The sequence below is a fragment of the Amia ocellicauda genome, chromosome 13, assembly GCF_036373705.1.
Source record: "Amia ocellicauda isolate fAmiCal2 chromosome 13, fAmiCal2.hap1, whole genome shotgun sequence".
Classification (NCBI taxonomy): domain Eukaryota; kingdom Metazoa; phylum Chordata; class Actinopteri; order Amiiformes; family Amiidae; genus Amia; species Amia ocellicauda.
In genome coordinates this window covers 24,967,758-24,990,974 of record NC_089862.1, presented here as the reverse complement: position 1 = coordinate 24,990,974, position 23,217 = coordinate 24,967,758, and the positions used below count along the sequence as shown (strand labels likewise).

Genomic DNA, 23,217 nt, shown 5'->3' with positions numbered 1-23,217 from the left:
GTAAATAAACTCAAATTAAATGTGGAAAATTATACAGAAGCCAATCTAAAAATATATTTTCCATAATACTGCTCCAAAATAGTTTCCTGACAGCATGTTTACTTATCGGCACTTGTTTATATAAAAATACTGACATGGACACATGAAGCAGAAGTTAAATTAATAGATTACAGTATTGTTCCACAAATCCTTTTTTGGAATCTAAAGCACCATGATTATTTTTAAAAAGCATATTAAAGAAGCTGATCTGCCAAAAATTGTGGTCATTCAGTGGTTCAAATCATATTGTTCAATTGTATTGTATCATATTAAATGTCCTGTGTTTCATTTAATTAATAGGTTACCTTAAGCGTAGGCTATATATTTGTGCATAAAGGAATATTATAAGATACATAACCATGACAATAAAAAAGCTTTACCATTGGTTTGCATTACAATGTTGATGGTGACATATGTCAACATGCATGGCAACACGTGGGCAATAACTGTTACCCCAATATTGCTGTTAACAAATGTCTGTGTGACCAAGATTTTAGGATCAATTAAAAACTGAATTAAGAATCTAAAAGAGAATAATAACAGTATTTAATAAATTAGTTATTTGGATCTCTGGTTTTACAGATAGTATGTGGAGTTCAGCACCTTCGGCAGTAACTTCATGTTTATAATAGTTTCAGAATCTGTAACAGCTGCTCCACAGCTGCAATATTCTGTAGGTTTTTACATCAACAAAAAATGTAGGGGGCACGGCCTTAAATGAAGTTACAGGATGCATCAGAACACTTCATACAGTTTTTTTTTTTTTTTTTTGCTTCACATAAATTAAACCATATATCTGGATATATCTTGATTGCACCTTTTTCCCCTTTTTTGTTTCCCCCTTTTGCAAAACCAAGATCAGTCTGCCTGCTGCCTTTATATACATATTTATTCAATTTGTATTACAAGAAATACAAAAAAGGAGCACAACAAGTATTTTAAAATGACTTTACACTTAAATTGGCTTTAACCAGTTTAAAAAAAAAAAATCCAGATTATATTTGTTTTATTAATTTTCTTTTAAAATATAACAATACACCTCACCTTTCTAGAAAAATGGCTGAAAGTAGACATTTCTCTCTTTCCTCCTATTGCAGAACATTGTTCTTTATATTTAAATTATTACATTTAACCTACCGACATGCTTTTAAAAACACAATTGTTGGCTTTGCATATGCGGTTCATTTCAACATTGGGCTCTGAAACCTCACCGATTAATCGGTAATGAAATAAAATCTCCTTTATCTGAAGTTACATGTGATCTAACTAATATTCTTGCACGTCAGGACTTTTAATAAATTAAGGCCTTATTTGTGCCTAATAATCATGCGCCAAAACCCAGTGGTAATCTATGATAACTCCCTCTGTGCTGGGAATTACTGCTTAATTAAAACCTGTACTGTACACAATGCCATTGAGAGTAAACATAAACACTAGAGAATCATCAAGACGCTTGGTGTAAATTCACACATGCTGTGTGTGATCTTGATGAGATGGTAGTGAGTGTTTCGATTGGTAGAAGAAAAGGTCAAGGAACAAAATTAAATACTAAATAACAGATTGTCCATGGGGATATTTGTAATCGGGATATTTCTAAACTGTAGGTGCATTCAGAGTATTTTTTGATATGACCCTTTTCCCTTCCTTATTTAAAGGAAACTCAACCTCTAAAAAAGTAGATTTAAATGTAAAACTACAGTTGAACCCCCAGTTACATGGACCAGAGCTTCACTGTTTCACGTACATATGCATATTATGTCATGTGACCAAAGTTTCAACATTCACAATACTCTGCTTTACATTTAAGTAGTATGCAGTATTACTCTGGTCCAGTAAATTGAAAATCTTGACACATTAACAGGAGGCAATAGTGCTATGTCAATTGCTCAGCAGTACAACCATGATTAATCGACCTTGCCTACCATTAATAAAAGTGTGGAAAAATAGTGTGTGTGAAAACAACTCCTGTGAGTTTGAGTGTGTTGAGTGTGGGGACCAGAATTCCTCAATTAGATAAGGTTGAAAAATTCATTAATTTTAGCAATTAGGGTAGACATCCCCAACATAACTGAGCCTGAATATGCACATTTATTTGAACAAAAAGGACACCTGGAAAGAAGTAACATTTTACAGTAAGTTGTCGATTTGTAGGTGTAAGTAATTTCTGAGTACTTGCAATGTACTTACTATGTAGTTACATATGGTTATAAAGCAGGTAATGTGTAATTACACATTTTGCATAATTCTGCATATACAAGTATTTACATGCTATGCTGTAATTATGCAAACACATTTGTAATTACTCATAACTTACACCTTTCAATTAGGCAACAAAAGCCTTTATCTAGCTGATTCAAGGTGTGTTTTCTTTTATAATACAATTTCTTAATTTTCGTAATTAATATTTTACATTCACATAGGCTTAGGGCTGGATTAAATCAAACCTTAGTTGGATTAAATCAAACCTTAGACCCACCCGCTAATAGCAAACTAAAACCTGTACATCATAGTGGGCACATTATGAGCAGAGGAAAGTAACATCTAACAAAAGCTAAAGTACAGTATTGCAGTTTTCTGTTAGCGGGTGGGTCAAAGTTTTGATTTAATCCCAGCCTTTAACTGCTTTATCTGAAAACAACATCTGGGCCAGAGCCAATATTACATAAACATTTCCACACGTAGTCATACAATATGTTAAACTTAAGGTTAGTGAATTTTACAAAAAGGATATTAACATAAATGTCTGTCTGTCAATTGTTTCATTATAAAGGTCAGTCTTTCTTTCCATGAAGGTCCATCTAAGAATAATGCTTGAATTCATATTCAGAATATTGAAAGTTCTTAATAAGCACAATGAAACAAAGTTATTTCCTACATGCAATTGGATATTTCCTATTAAATTATTACACACTGATCTAAAACTATGATTGCAATATGTAAACTGTCATGTAGTACAATGACACGCATGTTAGTGCTGCACACACAAAAATAACAGCTGATAGTCTGGTTTGTATCTCTGTTCTGCCACTTTGCTACAAAGACATCCTTAATTTAATCTTTGGATTGGCTCTTTGGGGTTCCTGCTGCAATTAAAAAGGAAAACATGTAAACAGCATCTTCAGTATGCCTTCAGAGTCCTCGATGATTAGAGCTCCTATGTCATTGCTCAGCAGAATGGCACGTTAAGTACACTGGGATGTAAAAACTCAAGTCTGTTTGCTGTGGAAGGCAGAGGATGTACATTTGAAGGACAAGCTTTCTGTTCTGAGAAGCTATTTGAGATGAGAAATATATAATTTATTATGAAAGTAGATTGAAGAAACTAAACAATATAAAAATATGTTAAAAAAGAAACAAATCTAAACTGATAAGATCTGTGAAAATGGTAAAATAGCTACTTAATTAACTTCACAGATATACACATAAATAAATCATAAGAACATCAATATTAAAAGTAGCACACACACACACATATGTATGTATGCATTAATATCATCATCATGACCATCACCATAAGCCTATCGATCCACTGCTGGATGAAGGCCTCCCCAAAATGTTTCCACTTGCTTCAGTCATACCTGCAAAGTTTATGATTTCATCTTCCCATCTTAAAAGTGATTGTCTTCCAGGCCTTTTATCATCTCTTGCTATCCATTCAATAGATTTATTTGTACATCTTTGATCTGTTCTTGAAATGCGTTCAACCTATTGCCATTTTAACATCTGTGTCTCTTTAACGTAGAGGGAATGGAAAAGCAGACCAGAATTATGTAGTAGACCTCAAATAAATATATATTGGTTGCTTTAAGGATGGGTGATTCTTGATTGACTGCCTGTGAGTTTCATTATTAGTTATAATTACTGCTTCATTCCATTTCTATATCGTAGATCAGATTTAAGCCTAAGCAAGATGTACAGAGTGAGTAGGTGTCTGCAGAACAGAATCAAAATGCTTGTGCAATTTTCTTTACTTAGATAGAAATATGTGACCATCCATTTTGCTTTCATTGAGACATTACACTCACCTAAAGGATTATTAGGAACACCATACTAATACTGTTTGACCCCCTTTTGCCTTCAGAACTGCCTTAATTCTACGTGGCATTGATTCAACAAGGTGCTGAAAGCATTCTTTAGAAATGTTGGCCCATATTGATAGGATAGCATCTTGCAGTTGATGGAGATTTGTGGGATGCACATCCAGGGCACGAAGCTCCCGTTCCACCACATCCCAAAGATGCTCTATTGGGTTGAGATCTGGTGACTGTGGGGGCCAGTTTAGTACAGTGAACTCATTGTCATGTTCAACAAACCAATTTGAAATGATTCGACCTTTGTGACATGGTGCATTATCCTGCTGGAAGTAGCCATCAGAGGATGGGTACATGGTGGTCATAAAGGGATGGACATGGTCAGAAACAATGCTCAGGTAGGCCGTGGCATTTAAACGATGCCCAATTGGCACTAAGGGGCCTAAAGTGTGCCAAGAAAACATCCCCCACACCATTACACCACCACCACCAGCCTGCACAGTGGTTACAAGGCATGATGGATCCATGTTCTCATTCTGTTTACGCCAAATTCTGACTCTACCATCTGAATGTCTCAACAGAAATCGAGACTCATCAGACCAGGCAACATTTTTCCAGTCTTCAACTGTCCAATTTTGGTGAGCTTGTGCAAATTGTAGCCTCTTTTTCCTATTTGTAGTGGAGATGAGTGGTACCCGGTGGGGTCTTCTGCTGTTGTAGCCCATCCGCCTCAAGGTTGTACGTGTTGTGGCTTCACAAATGCTTTGCTGCATACCTCGGTTGTAACGAGTGGTTATTTCAGTCAAAGTTGCTCTTCTATCAGCTTGAATCAGTCGGCCCATTCTCCTCTGACCTCTAGCATCAACAAGGCATTTTCGCCCACAGGACTGCCGCATACTGGATGTTTTTCCCTTTTCACACCATTCTTTGTAAACCCTAGAAATGGTTGTGCGTGAAAATCCCAGTAACTGAGCCGGTTGTGAAATACTCAGACCGGCCCGTCTGGCACCAACAACCATGCCACGCTCAAAATTGCTAAAATCACCTTTCTTTCCCATTCAGACATTCAGTTTGGAGTTCAGGAGATTGTCTTGACCAGGACCACACCCCTAAATGCATTGAAGCAACTGCCATGTGATTGGTTGGTTAGATAATTGCATTAATGAGAAATTGAACAGGTGTTCCTAATAATCCTTTAGGTGAGTGTATATCTGTCATGTTATCAATTACCTCAATACATTTATTTTAAATTATATCTCACTTTTACAATAATGATTTCTGATTTCAATAATGACCTCTAATGATTTTAGAGTTTAACTTCAATGCTTCCTAATCTTTTTGTTTTCAAACAGATTTTTTTTAGCCATTCACAATTGCATGCGTGTACGTATGTATGTATATATATATATATTTATTTATTTTTTTGAATGGAGACTGTTAGAGCAGTCCAGGCTTATGCCAACCATTTATGTGAATGCTATTATTAAAGCAAATCTACATGATTACAATTGATTTACTTTATTCACAAGAGGTTACATTTTCTTTCCTGCTTTAGTTTGACTTGATTTAGTTTACATGGTGTTTCTGGAGATCACATTTAAAGAAGTAACAGTGTGAAAAGTGTACTCCTGCAATAAAGGCAATTCACTTTTTTTAACGGGTTTTTGAAATAAAATAAAAGTAACCCTGTAACCCATGATTTGTAGAAGAATAAGAAATGTAAGTTAAAAAGGTAGTGAGGGAAGTATCAAAACAGAAAAAGGTAATTTATTTATTTATGGATGACAATTTTGTCTGATTCAGATCATATTCAAGAAGGATCGAAGAGATGCTACTTTGTAAAGACAAAATAAAGAATAAAAAAGGAACATCCATGTTTTAAATTTGTGGAATCAGCAAAAGGCTGTTGACTGGTTCAGATATGTATGAATTGGTCTCCCACACAGGGAATATCTGTACGTATCCAATCTGTGGTCAATGCAAAAAAATTAAGCCTAACCCTCATCAATCTTTGCAGGCTGAGAGGTCTGGCGAATACCCAGCACATTGCTGGATTTTAATTCCAAAGCAGCATCTCCACCCGGGCTTGATACCAAAGCTATGCGATTAAAATTGGTGCTGGCACACCTAGCAAGACAGGTTTGGGGCTATTGTTCCATATGCAGTCCACCTGCGGCTCTGTCTTTCTCGCCAAGTGTTCAGCAGGCACAAGAAACCGATTGATCTTGGGTTACCATGGAAACAGGGGAAGCTGGGGAAAGAGAGCCTTGTGCAGGCTGCCTCCGAGACGGATCTGGATCTGTAAAGGATGTTAAATAAATGAATCACCATTAATAATAATTCACATATGGGGCAAACTGAAATTATCATGCGTTTTGGATGCAGGTATGCTCTCCTTTCCCTTGAAGTGTAGTTTATTGTATTAGAGACACTTCCTAATCTTTTTGTTTTATTATTTTCTACTGCAGTCAAAATGTTGTCCATTCAATGCCTGTGCTATGTTCTTAATATGAAAATTCGAATCTATATATTCAATCGAGATTCACAGTCATTTTTCCTTGACAGCCATACTCTTAAGACATGCCTCAGAGCTCGATTGTGTGGCTTTTGCTTTGACAGTTTATTTTTACTTCTCCAGGTACCTCTCAGGTGGTACTCACATCTGAAGGTACGTTTTTCTGATACATTGTTCCATGGACAATATATTACTCCACTTTTAGCATGAATAAATTATATCTTTCCATTAGACAATATTTTTTGTAGAACTAAATTTAAAACTTTCATTAAGAGCTATGTTTGGTGGTTCACTGAAGTCCAAAGCTGTTCAAATGGTGTTTGTTTAAGTTGCATGTGACAGAATGTGATTTAGTTATTCATTTTCTGAAACAAAAAGTACATATATAGTTTACTTTACAGATTCTCCTTTAAGCAATTTATAATAATGAAGTAGCAAATGTACAACAGTATATTACATAATATTTAATGATAATTATATTTTGGAAGGAAACAAATCCAAACAATTTAAAGAAGGTTGATACAGAGGGATTTAAACTCACCTGACCAATCTCTCTGCACAGCTTATTTAATTACTTTTTTTTTGGTTAGTTTGTTTGTTCATCAACTATTATTTCAGTATCATTTCTTGTTGATCTCAGTAGAACAAATTTCGATTCCAGTGTCCCAGTGACCCTATACCTCCGACCTTCCCCCTGTTTCGCTTTCGGTTGTTGATTCAGCTCCCAGTGCCATACACTGCTCAGGTTGCCTTTTGGAGAAGGCTGCAGTCCTGTCCCTGCTTTCAGTTTCAGCTCTGACTGGTGCTTTTCCAAATGGCTAAAGCCTGCCTTAATAATATTGTTATACTGTCTGACAGTTGCTTGCTGTTTCAATTATTATCTTCACAATATTTATGCCACTATTTCCAGCACTGCTAATCTCTCTGGGACTCTTTATTTCTGCTACTATACATCCTTCTCCATCCACATTTACTGCCACAATGAAACACAAGACTCCAAGTCTCTATCACAGACTGCTTTTCTTTCCAGATGGATGGCCGACGTGCCCCCTGCACTTCTATTCCAGTTTAAAGCCCCTTGTTAATATCTTCATGCCTATCTTGACACAGCCAAAACAAAAATATGCCAAAAACACAACAACCACCTATTGCTATCCAATGTTGTTTGTTATAAACTATGTGGTTTCTCATGTTTATTCTGTTCTGACGAGGACCAGCTACTGGGCACTTTTCTGGGATCTTGATACAGTCGTGCAAAGAACATAGAATACAAATACGGACAGTATTTATAAACACAGAGCATTGTCTGTATATGTATTCGTTTCCACAAAAGTAAACAAGACACACACTAAACAAAATCAAATCCTTCTTTTGGAGTGCTAAAAAAACTAAATATTTGTGTCAAATACTTTCTCTCTTTTTATCCTTGATGTAGTACAGTATCGCTTCCTTTTTTTAGTAGGAAGTAGACAACCAAGCCCTGTCTCAGCTCCTTATATACCTGTGTCAACCGTACCTTGACAGCAGAATGTTGCGTACTCCTCTATTCTGTAGTTTTCCATGGATTGCCTACTCTGTCCTGATGCCTACTGGGACATATTCCATATTCTCTCTGCTACCATGGCCCTGTTACTATAGTGGTCATTTAGTGTTTCTGATTATGGACTGGGATGTAATTTTTTTCTTATGTAAACCCTTTTTTAATCTGTCTCCAATTAGACTCCCACACTGGTATTGTTGCCCTACCTGCCACAACATCTTCAGTCTGGATTGTCCTGGACTGTTATGTATTGTATATTGTATGCCTGTTTTGTTTTTTAACCTTCCAAAGGTGCTGGATTTCTGATGTCTGTGCCTCAGAAATCTTATCAATGCCATTGATCCTTTGGCACACATTTCTGACCACATGCACCTGGTAAAGTTAGTAAATCAAGGAGTGACACCGGCTTTTGATAATTAGTTTCAGTCAGCCAGATGTATCATGTAATTAGCTCTGGCCTCTTCAATACTGCATCAGTCTTATTCTTTATGGAGTTATAATGTGTTATGTCAGCTTAACAAAACAGCTCAATTTGAGCAGTCCTGGCTTAGGGGTATCCTCTACCTCAGAAGCATTGTTAAACTCAATCTTCAGGAATGATTTGGCTGCCAATCTAGTTCATGCATCCACTTCCTATAACCTGCTGTATAATCCATTTCCACACACCCTTCTATCAGACTGTGCCTCGAAGGATAACAAAGTCTTTAAGAATGGCAACATCATCTAGGAGACCACTGACTATGGACATTACTAGCAAGCTAATTATATGTTTTTTGGTTGATTTGTTTGGAAGAAAATATAATTATGCCTCTTTTTTTTGGTTGGGGGGGATTTGTACCCAAATTGTCAAATCTGACACCTGATATTGGCTTATGTCCTGACAATAAGGTTATTTATTTAATCCATGTTTAAAAAAAAAATATATTTTTACCTTATAAATTCATTTCTTACACTTACTTTACTGTTGTTGTTTCAAAATAAGTATTATCCTTATTTCTTTTCCATTTTTGTGAAAGTGCAAGTCACGTTTTGATCACTTGTCATTTTTGTAGTTTTATCAAAGTAATGCCTTTCCTTCATTAGCATTTTCAAATTGTTCTGTATTACCTGTAGTTTTTCCTATTTGTTACGATAATGTTGTTAATAGCAACAATAAATATGATCAAACCTGTTAAGTAACATAAATACACTTTACTAGTATCATTCATTCAGTTCAGGCGAGACATTGCTTTCTCAATATGTTAGGAAGTGAGTGTGCTGTGATGTCACTTCACTGTTATCTTAATTCCACTAACCAGAATTTTTCCGTAAATCCCAGAGGAAAAGCTATTATTTATTTGTTTCAAGCCACTTTAATCCTTTTATTAAGCCCACTTTGCCTCAAACTGGTATCCCTGCTGCTGCCTGATCGTGCCACCTGCAAACATATGACCTCCTCTGGTTGGCCACGGAAAATACCCTCAGGTCTTCAGTAAATTATTATGAGCACAAAAATCCAATGACAACACATGCTGCACCTCATATTGCAACCCTTGTTTTGACACACCACATTTTATTATCATTTAGACCATGTTTCCAGTGATTCACTAGTCTGGGGGGGCATCCTTGTTCAGAATTTAGTTTATAGTATTCTTATAGATTAACCAACCTGGGAAAATACATATGACCTTATTTACATATCGTATAATTAAGCCATGATCGCTCCACTGCAATCTGCTGCTCACCAATACATATAGCTATTTCAATGTTTGATGACAGCTAATGCCATTCAACCTGAAAACAAGTCTATGTTCCCTTTATGGACTGTCTCTATCCCTTTGTCTAACTGCGTAACACCCATGAAAGTATAACACGCATTATTCCTAAAATCAAATGTTGATATGTTTTTTGTCTCTTTTATTTAAGTCTAGTGATCGCTGCAGATTGCAGATTTTGTTCCCTTTTTGGATTGTGTGGTTCTTTGCAGAAACAATCTCCACTGAACTCTATTGTTGGAAAGGAGAAAAGAAGAACTTCTTCAATGCTTTTCCCACAGTCGTGGACACAACAACACTTCATGTTTTCGATGAATACTATAATTACTATCAAGAATATGGAGTAAAAAACACTTGATTGACTTAATAATGACTCGAGTTCCAGCAGGGAAGACACATTTGGTAATTTTGTATTTTTTCCGCTATCCAGGAAGTTAAAATATGCTAGGTTTTAACATCTGACATTATTTAAGTTTTAAATGCAAAAGTTTTAAAAGTTGCATATATGATAGAATCAATCTGGAAGAGTGGTATCAATCTTACACACTGTGGCATATGTAAAGACTCATTAAAACCATGATTTCCCATTAAGTGGGCGATTGAGTGAGATTTTTCATGGGTAGGCTGCCCAACCCTTAATTAACTATATACACTGGAGGTACCACCAGTAGTCTGAGCAGCCAACTGGTCAGCCAATGAGAACATGATGTCTGCTAATAAATAAATAAAAATTACACGTGACATTATTATATATGGAAATATTGTTTACCTATTGCCGTCTGGATTGTCAACAAATGTAAACTGCACTAGGTCTGACATGCCTACAGCCATGGATCACAGTGAAAGAGTTATATTATCTTGATTTGGTGACCAACATGGAATTTAGTAATCCAGAATTGTAGAACTTCATTGAGCCTACTTCACCTTTAAGTATAGGCTCTTAAATACAATATATACATAAATTGTTCAATTGTTATTTTCTAATCCCTTCCCCACAATGTCTCCTTGCTGAAAAGATTAATTGATGTCAACACCCAAATCTCTCTCCACACTGGGTGCTTTCCATTTCAATTCCATTTCTATTAACCAATATTACATTTCATATGCGGTGTATCTGCCCATTTTCTGAGTAATATCTAGTTACACATGGATGTTCATAGCAGCCTGTGTGTATTTAATGCAGAACCTACAACTGATAATTTTAATTACTTTGTCTCATGTCAAGCAAAACATTTAACATTTGGTGCTTCTGTCTATTAATTCTCACATTGTGTGTTTACATGGTAACATCAGAATTTTAAAAAGGCTACAAGAATTAAAGGAACATTTTGGTAGTTTGGTAACACTTTATGTTATGATGTCATTAATAAATGATGTGACTAGTTTATAAACCAGTTAGGAACCATTAATAATGTAATTTATACATGATCAATAAACCTTTATTATAGGCCCTATATGATTGAAACAAAATAGTGTTTTGGGAGCTGCCAAAACAGTGTTTTGTTTCAAGTCTTTATTATAAATGATACATCATATCTTATAAAATCATATCTTATAGCTTTAAAAATATCATTTACATATTTGAAATATGTGAAATATCTACATATATGATTTGTAAATGATTTTTCAAATTTGCTAAATTACCTACTTTCTTTACCACACATAAAGGAGAAAAAATACTATATTACATATTTGTGCATTTATTTAAGTACACCACGGTGACTGTAGTATATTTTTGCTAATATACAATGGTACAGTAGATAGAAAATGCTTTGCTTTGCCTGTAAATCCCCCAGACAGAAGGCATCCTGTAATCACTGCTGGTGATTGATTACAGAGCAGTATGGAAAATGTGTGGAGCAGAGAAATACTGTAGGCCTGAAGACTTATTAAATCCATACAAGTTTATACATTCAATGGCCTGTGTATTTCTGTTCAAAATTACCTACAACTGGTATCCCCAGGCTTTTATAGTGAACTCATACTTTTATTTTAGCTGAGGTTTTCTTAATTCTCTGAGGTAGTAAAAAGAGAAAAATTGTGGGATTCAAATTAGCATGCCTTGTAGGTTTAATAATGCAATGGCGATCGTCCAATGGAAGGCTTCAAGCAGCTGAGCAGCTATTTGCTGATTGCTTCGCTCCAGAGCACCTGGAGAACCCAGGGCGACTGCACGATTCAGCCCGTACTCCCATTCTCTCACCTGCAGAAAAGATTTTTTAAAATCATTAAAAGGCTTCCAGGCTGAAATTACTGGGAAAGGATCCCAGGCCTTTTTTTTTTTTAAGACCATACATTCTAATATAAGTATTACTTTTGAAGTTCCTTTTTAAAAATCCTTTCCTTTATTCTGCCATTTATAGCACCTTATGTGTATGCATGTAGGAATTTCTGAGTGGGAAAATGTCAGAGCCAGTGTAAGGAGGCCTGACTATACATAATGTGTGATAAAAGCATTGATGTTGGATCCCATGCATACACATGTTATTAAATAATAAGTCTACTATCGTGTTATTGAATTTTAAACATGTCCACGTACCATATTCAAACTCACACTGCTTGGTTGTTTTCTACAGATGCACATACACCAGCCCTGGTACTGAACTCAATTAGAGTAAGGTATTTTAAATGGGGCCTGAAAAGACACTTAAGGATAGTTAAAAACTGTGTCAACACAACAAGGCTCCATGTACAGAACAATATCATACCACAATGAAGTGGTATCGGTCTGTGCCAAACACAGACATGCCTGTGACAAATATAATTTACATGCACTTGAACACTGTGAGAATGAAATTGAAAATAACACATTTACTACAACAATACACTACCTCCCTCTCAGCGATCGTGTGAATTATTAACAGCTGAACGCGTTGCCATCCCTTGAGATACCTTCACGCACGCTGCTGAGCATCAGTCCCATTCTGTCAACGCTGTGATGAAACATTAAACAATGAACCTGAGAGCAGCTGGAGGTGGGGATACAGCAGCTTGAGTTTTAAAACTAAAAAGGTGAAAAGATGATCAAACCTTGTGTACCTAGTGTAGACAAGGTACTGTTTTGTTTTTTTCCTTTCTATATGTGCACAATGGCAACATTTTTGGCAACTGTTCTCAGCTTCACACACCACCATCATGTTTTACAATACAATATGATGATAAAATGAACATTTTCCATCTAACCATTTAATGGGCAAATTACTATTATTGAAAACATTTTTTTAAATAGTTCAAAACAGCACTATATATACTTTATTGCTGTCACATCTTTTGCAGTGGGGTCTATGAGAATCCTTACATAATGTATTTATTACTGTTTTGATCAATAAGAGGAACATTTCCCTGATTCCTGAATATTGTTTTTGGTTATGTCATTGAATAATGGTTCAGTTTTGAATGGCATAATGTAAACATCTTATATAGCGCCATGCTCTAAGGCTTTTAAGGCTAGGTATTTTCTTGTAAAACTGAATTAAAGTAATTAATCAGATGATGTGTCACACAGGGATCACATTCCTTTGAGGTACATTGTTTGATTAAGGATGAAACAAATGTCTTAAATCAGTTAATAAGTTTAATAGTACAACTAAGAAACTGTCACAACAGAGCATTTGTCTTTTTTACATATGTTTTTGTTTGTTTGACATTCATTTATTCCTTTTACTTTTTTTATTTGCCTGAAAGTCAGGATGTTAAGTTTCTCTAATTTACACCATTTAGAGTCTCAGTCAAATTCACTGTCAAGCAGGTTGACAAAAATAATCTCACTGAATAAGCAGGCTTTTGATTCATAGAACAGAGCTGCAAAGACTGCCAAAAGAAAATTATAATGAGTATTAACCTGGCCAAAAAAAAGACCTAAATTATTTTAAAAACTATCTTGTCAGCATTGTATTTAATGTTATAGGTTTTTCTTGCACTAAAGTAATATCACCTAGAGGGCACAAAGATAATACCTTACTTCAGAATCAAAATACCATCATAGTTTCAGTTTAAAATAAACTAACATATATACAGAGTAGCGTCTATTTACATCTAAGATATGCAAATTGGCTAATTATCTAAGAATTGCTCCTACAACAACAAAGACAAGAAATAGTAGAAGACTTTCAGATTGGAAATCAGTTTCCATGATTTGGGGACTCCACCTGAAAAAAAGAGTTTTTCAAAGGGGGAAAGTAATACGGAAGTAGAAGATTGAGAGAGAGATTCAAATTTACCATAGACAAACTTTGGTCTCATATGGTTGTGTTATTATAAATACATACACAAAAATAGAGACTAAAACATTGTTTTCTGATATAGTGTATATATTTAAAACAATCTTGAAAATATGGCAACGATTATATAAAAATTAAATACATCCACAATTATTTGAAATAAGAGCCAAGACATACTATACATCATTTTTGGAAATGCCTGTGCATGCTTTAGAGTTTTGAATTACATAAAAGTGTCAGTGAATCCTTCTTCAGAAGTATGTTTGAATTTTTAATATATTCAGTTACTGAGTAGGACTAAATTGAAGTTTCATACAAAAAAAACATTTGAATATAGTCAACAGATTATATATGGATCTTAAAGCTCATAATTGGCAGTCACATCCAAAAACGTTGTAACTTTGCTATATGTATCAAATTGTTTTGAAAAGGGAACTGTATGTATTGGAAGAATGAGGAAATAGTGAAATATGACCGTTGGGCATAACTGCCTTTTCTTGACGCATGAGGTTCACATGACAAATAGCATTTTGCATGAGTTTCCATTAAGCTCTTTGTTTTGCTAAATGTGTTCAGGCAATACACATATAGCCTTTTTAATACCTTCTTTCATATCATTAAAATGCAAGAATGACACAGACTGACCTGCCAAAGAATTAGCACACCCCTGTGGTCATCAGCAGAATCTGGCTGGCCACCTCCTGCAGATACAACAGCTTGGACACGCCTGGGCATTGAGTTAAAGAGATCCTGAGAAGGCCCCAGAGGGACCAGAAACCATTAATCTCCTAAAGCCTCAAAGAGATCGCACCGATTTCTAAGTTTGAGGTCTCCTTGCCTGAAGACGTCGGTCAAGTCCATCCCTGAGGGCCTCATTTGGATTGAGATCAGACGATTGGGTAGGCCGAGGTTACGTGTCAGTTGTACCTGAATATCAAGGCAGATGTCATTCTGCCTGCGAGGTATGGTCCCGCTCCTGATGGGGATGGGTATTATTTGGATGGCCGTGCCCCCTTTCCTGTGATCCAGAGGAGAGGGTTTGAAAAACACAGTTGGGGGTTCAAGCTACTCCACTGACCTCTAAAATGCTAGAACATAATCCTTTTGGGGCCTGCTATCCTGAGGCAACTGAAACCCAGTGCATAACATATTCGGGACACATGCTTAAAATTATATGAGTTGAGATGTAGGAAATGTATTATTATTATTTCCAATAACAAGTGTTCTTTCTAGTAATTCAGGTAATTCAATGTCTTATCTAAGTCAGTGCCAAATAGTTTTGTATGTATGTATACATATATTTGTGTGTGTGTGTCAAATTTGCTTTAAAAGGCAACTATTGCAGTCCCTCAAATGATTGGTTTATGTGCACTCACGTGTTAGTAGGAGTGTAGAGGTGTATATAACCTCATGATTGCTTTCCATTCAAAGTAAATAAATCAATAGGTAAAAATGGCTTTTCGCCATCAGCAGGTGCTTTGCGTTTCTGTTTTGATGGGATTAGGCAACATAGATCTTCATTAAAATAAACACACATGTATCTCATCTCCTTCCCATTATTAGCTACAGTGACGTATGATATATGAGATGCTAATGATTGACCATGCTTTTTAGAAAGCATGAGACTATGGGCAGCGGAACTCAACTGGATGATTTAAAACTGAAGCACATTGTTTGTGTAGGTTGGCATTTAGAAAGAAAAATATATGTTTCTCCCAATGTAAAATGGCAAGGGATATGGCAATGGACAATCTGGATAATTTTGGGGCAACAGTATGAATATACAAAAATATCCAGTCCACAAAAATCATGCCAGTTATGGATTATAAAACATAGATTTTAAAATGCAGCATTTCACAGTTAAATTGATTGTGACTTATTATTATTAGTTTTTACTGTTGAATTCTGGTGATTGTTTTGAAGATAAACAATGTTATCAGTGTTACAGATTGAGATTAGTTTTGATGCTTAATTTGTCAGAGCTAATAGTTTTTTTGCAGAAGAAGGAACAGAGATTATTCAGATACAGTTACACTGGTGTACAGTCATACACACTCTTTTTCTATATGTGCAGATATTGATTGATTTGCTGTGCTTGATAATCACATACAATGAGCAGAACATAAGGTGTGGATTCTCAAAATCCCTTCACTCAGCCACCGAGTGGACTCTGGAAATCTTATCATGCATGTATTCCCTTTAAACATAAATATCTACACAAATTCAGATAACCTTTTTATACATCCCATAGATCCGCCTGCAAAGCTGACTTCAATAGATATAAAATATGAAAGTAAACTCAGCAACAAGTTGGTAGTAACCCTCAATAGTTCCCTCTTCATGGGAACCACTAAACCAAAGGATATGCCATTTACAAGTGTGTTCTGTTTAATAAGCAAGGGGTGGATGGTTCACATTTTCAGGATTAAAGGATTAGAGGATGCCACTGACTGAAGTTTTGCCATTTTTTTTATCAGTGAAGGGGTATCTCTCCTTGCTATATATCTCCCTTTGAGGCACAACTGTTCTATTGCTTAGAAAGAGTTCAGCGATCAGCATATATGATTCTGGTGAAATTGTAAAAGTTGTCCATGTTTGTCCAATGTGCGTCATATCAGAATTGTTCTTCGATTAATCAGAACCCCAAAGATTCATGGTTCTCTCCTATAGTCAATCTCTCTCTCTCTCTCTCTCTCTCTCTCTCTCTCTCTCTCTCTCTCTCTCCAAACACTGTCAAATGATATATGTGTGTATTGTATGTATTAGTTGGATTTTATTTTGATTTGGAAAGAATGGAATACATTTAGTACTGAGATAAACTGCCCTGAATATAATCCTGAGGAAGGGGGAGAGGGGGCAGTCTGACTGCAGGTGCTTTTTCACAGAAGTATTTCCAGTTTCCAAATTACACCTCAAACACCTCAGAGATCTACAGGAGAGAACAATTACACATTGCGCCGGAGTGCTGAGACAATGCACATACAACGACTCACTACCTGAGCTGATAAACAATGAAGCAGAATTAACATTGTGGGCTGTGTTAAAGACAAGCTGTTCTTTTCACTAACACAAGTGCTTCTCCTTTGATTATTACCACCCCCTTTCCCTGTTATTTATTTATCTGAAGAATTAAAAAAATGTGTAATTTTCTTTCTAGCCATGCCTGGCTCATGAAATAAAGCTTTTAAATGGGTGGCATATTCACGCAGAAGGAAAAAGACAAGCATACGCTGGAAATGCCACCGGGTCCTGGATCTCAGTCATTTCCAAAGGGTAACTGGCACAACTAAATGGGAACTGGTTTAATACATATTATTCACAAAGACCACGATTGATCATGCAAATTCAATGAATGTATGCCCAGCTGCTAAGTTGGCAACAATCAATGTTTGCTTCAGCTATTGCACCCAACCAAGGAATTTACCATTTCCTATTGTAAATGTGTTTGAAATTATTATTAATATTATTACTACTATTGTTGTTGTTGTTAATACTATATTCTTAATATTACTACTACTACTACTACTACTACTACTACTACTACTTATAATAATAATAATAATGAGTGTATACATGTATATAATTCAAGAAGCTCTATCTAAATAGTGTCCTGCTTCTTCAATATTACAAAACCGAGAAGGGGTTTCCCATAATAACATCAATGTTCAAGTTGCAGCAGATAAGACGGGTAGAAACTGCTGTGGTCAATTCTTTTGTCCACTGAGTGACAAAATTAAGAGACTGAATTGATTTAAACTTATTATGAAGTACAACAGCCCTCTCTAGTGGAGACTATTTAATTTGTATTTTTTCTCATATAGTTAATAATAATATTAAAGAAACCCTACCCAGTGTAATTTATACCAAAATAGTGAATAAAAAACGCATTTTTAAAGTCCTCTCTTCAAAGTGCTTGTATGTCTTAATAACAAGGAATTTAAATAATTTAATGAATATCAAACTAATCAAAGTATATCTTGAAAAACATTTGTTTCACTTCCCTTAGGTTAGATTTGCATGAATAGGACCCTAATACCCTGTATGCGAAATATGTCAAGGTGAACATTTTATATTTTTATATTTTTAGTTTTTACAAAGTATCCTCTTCATTTCAACTAGTTTCCGCAGGTATTTGTCACAGGTATTTAAGTCTTGTGCTGGTTTCTGCCTCATACAGGGGATTGTGCTGATTTTGATGGCCTTGGGAAAAATGTGCCTGTATGGTAACAGGAATCTTTACAAGCTTTTTCATTTTCACATTTAATATTTGAAATGATTGTCTTGTTAATGGAAACTGTGACTACGGTTTACAGCTCACCGACCCTTTGCATAGTTCAAGGCCTCCCCCCAGTGCATTAAATTAATACAAAAACAGGAATAAAATGATACCCCTTTTAGACAAGGTATTACTGAACCAATTTACCTAGAGTTAAAGCAATCAGATTGCATGAGTTACAAGACCAAAGTGCACGAATCAGGGCAAAATGTGATATTTCCTGCAGGCATTTCAAAGACTTTAAGCATATTCAACAATTCTCTAAGGCATTCTGTTTTTTCTGCAGGTTTAAACTGCAGCAGTGGGGGGATAAGAACACATAATGCATATTTAAACATAGTGTACATGTTCCAAGTTCATACAGAGGGCAAGGAAACCTTTCTTACAAAATGAAAATCCCTACAGGAACCAATCATCATCAAAAGTTACTGATTTATAAAACCAGAGTTGAAAGTTTTTTGTTTTTTAAATATTATATATATTTTTTCTCTCTCTAGATTCTTAAGGGGGAACAAATCAATAAAAGTGACTGTTGATGTATGTCTTTTTGCACTATAAATAAAAACAGCGGTGAAATCTGTTTACATTACCGTTTGATAAAAGATCACGTAAGCTGCTGGATTTTAAAGGAATTGACAGCTGTATGATATATTAGAAACACTTGGCTTGATTTGCAAAGCTTTTAATCCAGTACATCATTTGCATCTTTTTTTTGGAAGGAAAAGAAAAATCCTTTCATTAACCATACTTGTATTTATGAGTGCTTACAATAACAGTATGCAACGCACGCATTACAAAAAAGGGTTTAGTAAAGTCATGCTGGCGAACCACTTTGCACATGGGTTGACATTAAAGGCTTTTTGTTCCAAAGCAATATTTCCTTCCAATTTCCTAGGAGTTATTTATGTATTTATTTAGAAAAAATCAAACACCAGGCGAGAGACAAAAGAGAGTGTGTACAGTAGTAGTCTACATTATTCACATCTTTCACTGGAAACATTATTATTCAGTACATGGTTTAGCAGAATAAATGTTGTTTGTTAAACTATACTTAATTATCAATAATATAGTTTCAGAACTTGTTGAACACTGATCCTCTAGAGAGTAAATTATAAAGTTTATTTAAAGGTGATCAATAGCGTGACAGTGAAAGGTTTACACAGCCCCTGTCTTAACTCTGTTTCATCCACTGCAGTCTTTACAGTTGTCTTGAGGCTAAATCACTATTCAGCAATCTCTTGCTGCCCAAGTACTTGTGGGATTGATGTGGACTGCAGCAATGGATAAAACAGCTAGTTGTATTTCATTCCCATTGCAGATAGTTAACATACTTACAAATAGATGATAAATCTTATTCTCAATGACACAACAAGCAGATAAATACATACATAGAAGGTGTAAGTACCCACCAAGATTACTTTAATTGCTTTGTTTTAATCCTATGGTATAATTGTATATAAGTGGACTGATATGCATTTTATATGGTCCTTCCTGCCAGTTTAAGACACTTAAACATAATTGCTTCCACACAGAACTAATAACCAGGTTCTCTATTGCTCCAAGCAACATTAAGCTCTTAGCAATTTGGGAGGATGATGAGGCTATGGTGTATCATGCCCTGCATAATTTCAGCCAACATTTAGATTGTGTATAGATTACTAGTGGCCCAAAACCCCTTACAGTACTGTTTTGTCTTTATCTCTGTTAGTTACAGATTGCAGTACATTATGTGTATCAGTGTAGATTTAGTAATGAAAGTAAGAACAATACAAAAAACAAAAACAAGTAAATGCACACAAGCAACAAGATTGTCTTTTTAATAAAGCTGCAGTTCCATAAATATTTATGCTACTACTCTACTTACACTATATATATATATATATATATATATATATATATATATATATATAGGCAACACTATCCTAATTATGATAACTACAACAGTTACAAAATACAAAATGAAGATTTGAACACATTTTAACCAAAACCAAACTAAAAACCAAAAAGAAACTAGAAGGGAAAGGGGTTTGTAATGCATATCGTTTGTTTTCAAAGGTGTGCTGAAGCCACTCTCTCTCTGTGGAGATATTCATGAAATATAGGAGAAATAGATCCTATTAGTTAATAACAAAATTTGTTCTCAGTAGTACAACTTCTGCATGTTCTGTTGCAGGTTCACAGTTTTCTGTAAAAATTAAAATCTTTGGTTATTTAGAGAAAAATAGCAAAATAATAACAATACATCATCATCATAATTTTTAAAATGTATGTTTACCTAAATAAGAACCAGTTTAGGACAGATGATATGATTAAATAAGGTGGTCCTACACTGTTTGAACAGGGTAAAAAAAACCAAAAAAACATTTTATCACTTTCAGTTTTCATCTTACCATCTCTTATCAGGCTTCCCAAAGATGTGAGCCTGCAAGACAATATTTAGATACATCAACAACAACAACAACAACAATACATATTATGAATTGTGTTTGCACTAAACTAAATGTTTTGTCTTGAACAAGTAATAATTAAAATTATCTCTCTGAAAAAGATCACATGTATACATGGACAGAATGTGTTTCACGTATTCTTTCATACTTCAGGGTCACTGAATGACATTCGTAATTCGTAAATGGAAATGTTCAGGATGGTAGTGGGGATCAAAAGGTGACACTTTCTTGTCTTAGAAACTGTAAGGATCGTTGCAGTGTGGTTTAACTGTACATGAAAGGGCAGGTAGCTTGACACTCAACCCCCCACCCCCCTACCCCCCCACCTAAAATAGGAAAATAGCACAAGCACAAAAGCTTAAAAAGGGAGTATTCATACAGATGTATTTATTTTATGTATGTATATGTCATGTAAATAATAATCAATTGCACAATTACAGATAATAGCCCATTTCACACTACAGTAAAACACCAATGAAGGCAATGCTTATTTCAAACCTGCCTGCTTTCCTTTAAGAGGCTTGCTGTAAAAATCCTGCTCTGTGCATTGGCTTCCCCTCCTGCATTCATGCACATCTGCACAGACAAGGAATGAGATAATCATGAGCCCAACCATGCTGTTTCCTCCATCAGAACAGTACAGGTTGTGCAGACTTTGTTAAAATGCCTTGAGATGCAAATCAGGTACATTCTCTTCACTTACAAATCAAGTATGTGTCAATAATGTGTGCAAACAAATGTATAAATTCAAAACTTTTTAATAAGGCAGGATTCCTACCAGCAGTGACCCCCAATTGGAGGATTAAATACAGATCTCAGGAAATTGCAGTGGGGTTTTGGAATTCTGAAGTTAGTAATACAGCATAGTATTTAGTTAATTTCTGAATTGACTCAAGACAGGGGTGTAAATAAACGAAGTACAAATACTTAGTTCCTGTACTTAAGTACGTTTTCTGAGTAGTTGTACTTTACTTAAGTATTATTATTTGGTGGCTACTTTTACTTTCACTACACTACATTTATGAACAAAATAATGTACTTTTTACTCCACTACATTTACAACAGACGACTCCTTTACTGTTACTCACTTCTGGTAGGTCATTAATATGAATGTTAAACCGGCTATATGCTTCATTCTGTAATTCCATAGCACCATACATACGTCAGTCGCACACATTTTACCATTTGGGAAAAAAACATATTTTGATTGGCCTTCGAAGAATGCACAATTTTCTCTGAAATAACTTGAAACTGACCAAAGTAATTGGCATCCACCATTGTTTATTCAATATTTAATAGAAATCAGACTTTGTTTTTTATTTTGTTTTTCAACATAATTTTATAAATAATAGAACAAATGAAAATGACATAGACAAAAATGATGGGACCCTCAACCTAATATATTGTTGCACAACAATCACTGCAATCAAATGTTTTCTGTAGCTCTCAGTGAGACTTCTGCACCTGTTAACAGGTATTTTGGCCCACTCTTCCTGAGCAAACTGCTCCCGCTGTCTCAGGTTTGATGGGTGCCTTCTCCAGACTGCAAGTTTCAGCTCTTTCCATAGATGTTCGATAGGATTCAGATCAGGACTCATAGAAGGCCACTTCAGAACAGTCCAATGCTTTATTCTTATCCATTCTTGGGTGCTTTTAGCTGTGTGTTTTGGCTCATTATCCTGTTGGAGGACCCATGACCTGCGACTGAGACAGAGCTTTCTGGCACTGGGCAGTACGTTTCGCTCCAGAATGCCTTGATAGTCTTGAGATTTCATTGTGCCCTGCACAGATTCAAGGCACCCTGTGCCAGGCTCAGAAAAGCACCCCCGAAACATAACCGAGCCTCCTCCTTCTTTTCTTTGAAAGCTTCATTTTTTCGTCTCCAGTTTTGACTCATCTGTCCAAAGGACATTCTCCCAGAAGGATTGTGGCTTGTCAATATGCATTTTAGCAAATTCCAGTCTGGCTTTTTTATGTTTTTCTTTCAAAAGTGCAGTCCTCCTGGGTCTTCTTCCATGGAGGCCAATTTCACTCAAAAAGCAATGGTTGTGCGATCAGAAACTGACGTACCTTCACCTTAGAGTTCAGCTTGTATCTCTTTGGCAGTGATCCTTGGTTCTTTTTCTGCCATTCGCACTGTCCTTCTGTTCAATCAGGGGGCGATTTTCCTCATGCGGACACGTCCAGGGAGGCTGGCTACAGTTCCATGGACCTTGAACTTCTTAATAATATTTGCAACTCTTGTCACAGGAACATCAAGCTGCTTGGAGATGGTCTTGTAGCCTTTACCTTTACCATGCTTGTCTATTATTTTCTTTCTGGTCTCCTCAGACAACTCTCTCCTTTGAAACTTTTGTAATACATGAGTCCTGTCTAAATACCTAATAAGTTAGAG

General features: G+C 35.6%; 1 protein-coding gene and 1 long non-coding RNA gene across 2 annotated transcripts in view; both read right to left on the bottom strand.

Moving 5' to 3' along the window:
• Nucleotides 1-20,165: 20,165 nt before the first annotated feature.
• Nucleotides 20,166-20,911, bottom strand: LOC136766652 (uncharacterized). Its single transcript, XR_010821761.1, has 2 exons — nucleotides 20,766-20,911; nucleotides 20,166-20,560 (listed from the first exon to the last, which is right to left on the bottom strand). It is a non-coding gene; the product is annotated as an uncharacterized LOC136766652 (long non-coding RNA).
• Nucleotides 20,912-21,309: 398 nt separating this feature from the next.
• The window catches only part of LOC136766339 (B-cell scaffold protein with ankyrin repeats), an 85,812-nt gene continuing 83,904 nt past the window's right edge, over nucleotides 21,310-23,217 (bottom strand). Inside the window, exon 15 of the mRNA XM_066719751.1 lies at nucleotides 21,310-21,398. Within this exon, the coding sequence (XP_066575848.1) occupies nucleotides 21,310-21,398 (89 nt within the window). The remainder of the gene's footprint in view (nucleotides 21,399-23,217) is intronic.